Source organism: Microcaecilia unicolor, chromosome 3 (assembly GCF_901765095.1).
Source record: "Microcaecilia unicolor chromosome 3, aMicUni1.1, whole genome shotgun sequence".
In the NCBI taxonomy this organism is placed as follows: domain Eukaryota; kingdom Metazoa; phylum Chordata; class Amphibia; order Gymnophiona; family Siphonopidae; genus Microcaecilia; species Microcaecilia unicolor.
In genome coordinates this window covers 298,505,348-298,511,347 of record NC_044033.1, presented here as the reverse complement: position 1 = coordinate 298,511,347, position 6,000 = coordinate 298,505,348, and the positions used below count along the sequence as shown (strand labels likewise).

The window sequence follows — 6,000 nt, the reverse complement described above, 5'->3', positions numbered from 1 at the left end:
AGAGGGAAGGCGCTGGAGCACGTCGGACGTCAGTGCCGCATCTGTAGCGTTGCTGTCAGCGCCATAGCGAAGTATAAGCGCCGCCGCGGGGGTGGGAGACTGTGCAACAGCAGCGCCGACAGCATTAAATGAAACGCTGCGGCGACAGGGGTGGGAGTGGGTAAGGATCTGCTTCTGGGTGGGCGGGCGGGCCTGAGGCTAAACCCAGGCCCACCCGTAGCTACGCCCCTGCGTAACACATAATGAAAAAGAAGAAAAAAAATATGATAATATGGCTAATATAATCAGTTTAGAGGGATTAGTAGGTGGTTGGTATAGATATAGAATAATCAAGTTCTAAGGAGGATTCTTATTGTAAGTTTTTTCAAACAAGTATGTTTTCAGTAATTTCCTGAAGTTTGTTAAGTTACGTGTTATTTTTATAGTGTTTGGTAGTTTGTTCCATGCTTTTGTGCAGAGGTATGTGAAGGTAGATGCATGTATTAATTTGTATTTGAGTCCTCTACAATTAGGATAGTGGAGGTTCAGAAAGGTACGCGATGAACTGTTGATGTTTCGTGCCGGTAAGTCATTCAGGTCTGACATGTATGAAGGAGCTTCTCCATGGATGATTTTATGGGTCAAGGTGCAAATTTTGAAGGCAATACGATCCTTTAGTGGAAGCCAATACAATTTTTCTCTAAGGGGTTTGGCGCTCTTATATTTCGCCTTACCGAATATGAGTCTAGCTGCGGTATTCTGTGCAGTCTGAAGTTTCTTAATAGTTTTTTCCTTGTATCCTATGAAAATGGAGTTACAGTAATCTAGGTGGCTTAATACCAATGATCTCACATACACACATATGCATGGAATGCTCTTGCTTCACCCTGGCAATACACAGATAAGGTGAAAAGCATAAATATTTAGACTAATGTGTATATATGCACTGCTAGAATTCCCACAAGCTATATTCTATAAATATACCCCCTTAACTTACATAGCGCATATCTGCAGGAGGGGTGTACACATGGCTGGAGCTTGGGTGAAGCATGGGCGGGGCTCATGTAACTTATAGAATACTGTTAGCTACATGTATAACTGTAGCATATAGGGACTAACACACCAGTTAATGCATATATGTGTATACACCCAGTTACTATTATTCTCTAAAGAAAAGAAGGAGCATAATTGTAACCATCATTTATTGTGCCAGAGCGGTCAGAAGAAATTTTCAGTTACAATATCAGAGTATAGTGCTGCCGAAAATTCACGGTGAAGGACATATGTTTAGCAGCTGCTGGTAAACATATATTGTAAGTCCCATTGAATATCTGGCCCAATACAGAAAGAATGCAAGACCTTCATGGACAAAATCTCCTTTATTATTGGATTCAACCTGAAAAGGAAACTTGGTACAAATGGGTCAATAATTAGGCAATTCACTCAGCGCTTCTCCTTTAAATGCCAGCTCTAACATAATATATACCTAAATATTCAGCACCAGCAGATATTTGGATATCAGAGTTGAATATGCTGCTATGCTTGTGACCACCTCTGGTACCTGTAATGGTGATATTTTGCTTTCCTGTTAAACCAGGCTTGTCCAACCTTTTTCTGTTAGGGGGAGGCCACGTTTTTTTATTTTGCAACATTCAGTGGGCCAAAACACACACTGTCGTATTTTGTCACATGTTTCGCCAAATAGTGGCAAAATACAATGGTGCATTGTCCCCTCCCGAGCCTTCACCTAATCTCTCTCTCATGTACTCCACAAGTCTTCACCCAGTCTCTGTTGCTTGCTCTTGTGTACTCTTCCTCCCCCCCCCCTCCCCCAGTGTCTTCACCCAGTCTCTTTCCTCTCACTTGACTTCAACTGCAGAAGAAACAGCAGGATTCCTGCTTTCCCACTGCGACACAGCTCTCGGGTTGCTCTCGTGGTTTCAAGTCTTACGAGTCTTGATACTGCAAGACCAACCTGAACTTTCTTCAGAAAGCTGAGTTACAGTATGGAAGCAGGAATCTTGCTGTAAGTACCATACGAATTTCCAAGCTTCCGAGGGCCAGAAAAAGCATTTGATGGGCTGGAATTTGGCCCGTGGGCCGTAGGTTGGACAAGCCTATGTTAAACAGATTTTTATCCAGATAGTGGAGTTGAATATCACCACTGTCCAGGTAGTCTTCCGGTCTATCCAGGCACTGTCCATGGACTGCCCTAATACTATCTGTGCAGGGGCAGTCTGCAATGGTTTTTATGGACAGCAGGTGATGCTACACAGATAAATGATTTTAAATATTGGTCCTAAAAGGTTTCCCCACATATTTAGTTTGAACATTTTTTGGTACATACAAAATTGCAATTCATTAGAAAATTATACAACTATAAAATATAATATGCAGGGGGAGATTTTTGAACGGGATTAATTTTATTTCTCTATGATACATTGACCTCTGACATTACTGAGTCTAAATAGACACAGCAAATCAAACTGTAGCAAGAGTTGGGCTCAACTTTCAATCTACATATTGGCCACAGTTTTGGATAACTACTAGCTAATGTGTTTGCATTTACCATATGAGTTCTTTCTAGGTTGTGTAATACTTTTTCATGGATCAGTATACAACTGAACTTTCTGCATACACAGGTATCTCCCCTTCAATCCTGTGCTGGAAGAGGATTTCAGTGCTTTCTGCATACACAGGTATCCCTCCTTCAGACCGGTGCTGGGAGAGGATATCAGTGCAAACGAATTTTAAACAACTATTCTGAGTAAAAGTAGGTGAAATTCGTACAGGCATAGAAAGTTCCCATCTTCCACACAGTTTTTAATTCCCAATGATTGATTAAACTGTGTGATGAGAGACTCATTTTATCAGAGAATCGGAAAGTGATGCTAGAATCTCTATTCCAGAATGCTATGGGGGAGGGGAGGGGACAAAGGAGAGAAGGTCTTGCTGATATAGTTAAATGAATCAAGAAGATTTGAAAGGCAGTGACAATAGAACAGCTCTAAAAGTCCCATCATTGTGTTACATCAGATTAAAAGAATATCGTGCCCCCATTTTTTTTTTATTGTTGCTGGCCCTTCACATTGAAATTCCCTACCTTCTGACCTTAGTAAGATTGCTAGCTTTGCCCTATTCTGAAAACATTTAAAAGCCCTATTCCCAAATGCCTAACAAGGCTTTTGTTTAATATTTTCCACTTGGTTGCTTCTGCTTTATCTGATATTTGTTTTACTGTTTTGTTGCTATAGGATTTTTAATGTTTATTTTGAAGAGACCGGCATGATTCTATTGTGACAGGGTTTGTATATAATGTCATCATCACCTTATTGTTTTAGTCTCTGATTTATTTTTTTACTTTTTTTGTGTTTGCTTTTATTGTTACCCACCTAGAATGGCAGATAATATGGGCTAACTTTTGTTAAAAAATAAAAAAAATATATTGTTATTGAATTGAATATGCATGAAGTAGCAGCTCTCAGTTTCTTCAGTCCTATCTAGTGGCCTATCAGTGGAAGTTTTAATACTGGCAAATCCTGTTTATCCACATGTTTCTGTTGCTTGTAAGATTAATTTAGGTTCATACTGGAATTTGTTTTCTATTATCGTAACAATTCTGTAAAATAATCAAAAGAAAACCAGGCCTGTCCATTGCTTCATAAAATAGGAAGTAGATTGATAATACTGGCAAATGATAATGGGTAACTAACTCTCAGTAGATACAAAATATGTTGATCCCAAGATACAAGATGATTAAGATACCAGATACAGAATTCCATCTATTTAATTTACCAGATGACTCCATGCCAAATAGGACAAGTTGATCCTATTTTACCATATTGCATGTAGGAAGTTGTAGTGCCCATGTTGCATAGGGAAATCACAATTACATCTCCAGACATGCAAGAAATGACATGGAGTCACCTAGTAATCCTAACTCCAAAGGATGGAGAGTTAGTTGCCTGGTTGCGGTTTGAACTACTTGGAGTGCACCTGCGTGTGGTGCTCAATGGCTTTAATTAAGAGGTTCTTGGAGTGGTTTTTTCTTCGTGGTTCTGGATTTGGTCTTCCTTCCCACTCAGAGGCACGTCCTTTCTGCAGTGCTGCAAATGGAAAGATATCTACTATAATAAAACTCACCCTCAACGTCCTGAGGACACTGACGTCAGTGAAGCCAAGCCCTGACTTCCTTCAAAAAGGTTCGAAGGTTCGTGGTGGTGAAGCCACCAAAATCGCTCCGGGCCCTGCCCTCGAGGGCGGAGCAATGGCAGAACAACGAAGGGGTTGGCAGGGAGGGAGGCAGGGAGGCGGGGGTGGGGGAAATCGCTCCCGCTGTCATGACGTTGGGGGCGGAGCAACGGCAGAACAACGAAGGGGTTGGCCAGGGAGGGAGGGGGGGTGTTGGCAACGAAAACCTTGCTAGCGCCCGTTTCATTTGCTCTGAAACGGGCCTCTTTTACTAGTATATATCTATTAAGGATAGTGGAAGGCAGCTTTAGCAATCAACAATGAACAAAACAGGAAATGAGCTTGAAAAATACGGAGTTTCTGAACACACTTACAGCGACTCGGTCCAGTCTGAACACTGATGATTGCAGCAGTGGGAACTTGCATCCTGTGGAAACAGGGAGAGTGTCAAAGTGCCATAATCAACTCCAGCTAGATTCTGTTTTCTTTTCAAGGTTTTCCTTTCTAAATATCTGCCTTGCCACATACTTCCCCACCCAAAGTGAAAAGGTCAATCATTTAGTATTTTGTTTCTATATCTGTATTCGTATTCTCTTCTCTCTGAGGGGGCAGTTATCAACGTGGGCTACTGTTAAGACACATTATATTGCTGTTAAGCCCGGTTATTAGTAACTAGGTCTCATTGCATAAAAGGAGACCAGTGTTAACAGAGCACAAGTTAGTGGTAAAATAACCCATTTTAATGGTAGCTCAGGTTGATAATGTCCCACCTTAGTCTGATAATAGTGTTACCTCTTGCATGCAGTGCCAATGGACTGCTCCTCTGCACTGCGTAGAGGAGAGGTTTACAAAAACTTTACATCTAAATTTACATCTGTTTTTAGCTTAAGCAACACATGTAAAATATGATTGACTAATGATACTCCTCACTGGATAATAGAGCTGTCAACTCGCAATGCTTCAGCATGAACCTAAATGGTTCCTGTCAGTCTGTCCGGGGGGCAAAATAGCTCCAAAAACTTAATGGAATAGGATGGATCTTGGCATCTGGGAAATACTGGTAACAAGACATATTAAATTCGAAAATGGGCCAAATCAGAGTGCAGGATGTAGAGAAATATATCCCTCCCCCCCCCCCCCAAAAAAAAAAAATATAAAGGTCCATACAGTGAAACATGGCAGTTAGGGAATTCCGCCTTTCACCCTGCCTCTTCATGTTTCTGTTCTCAGAACCTGCCAAAATGCTCCACACCAAAAACTGCCCCCCTGAAAAAAATATCTCCCACAATAGCTCCAATACCCTGCAATCTGCCCCCACTCCCAAAACTACTCCCTGCAACTGTCCCACCATCCCGCAAATACTGTCCCTAAAACTGTCCACAGAAACTACCCCCTTCAACTGCCCCATCACCCTGCAAAATACCTCACCTCCAATACTACCCCTCCAAATTGTTCAACCACTAGAACCACCCCTTGCAACCATCCCTCCAGCTGAAAAACTGCCCCACTCTCCAAAACAAACCACACAACTGCCCCATCACCCCACAAATGTGTCTACCCCCAAAACCACCTATCCCCAAACTCTCCTTGCAACTGCTGTTATCTCCAAAACTACTCTCATAAATGCCCCACCACTAAGCAAATTATCCCACCACCAAACACTACACCACAAACTTCCCCATCCCCCAAAACTACCACCCCACAACTGCCCTATCATCCCAAAAACTGCACCATCTCCAAAACAATCCCTGCAACTGGCCCAGCACCCTGTAAACTTCCCCACCTCCAATAATTAACCCCCAGTAACTGCCATACTGCCCAACAAGCGCT

At 42.0% G+C, this 6,000-nt stretch overlaps 1 protein-coding gene across 1 annotated transcript in view; it reads right to left on the bottom strand.

Moving 5' to 3' along the window:
- Nucleotides 1-1,339: 1,339 nt before the first annotated feature.
- Nucleotides 1,340-6,000, bottom strand: part of LOC115466749 (keratin, type II cytoskeletal 80-like) — a 73,061-nt gene continuing 68,400 nt past the window's right edge. The window contains 2 exon segments of the mRNA XM_030198218.1: nt 1,340-4,085; nt 4,545-4,597. Of these exon segments, the coding sequence (XP_030054078.1) occupies nt 3,961-4,085; nt 4,545-4,597 (178 nt within the window). The 3' untranslated portion in view covers nt 1,340-3,960.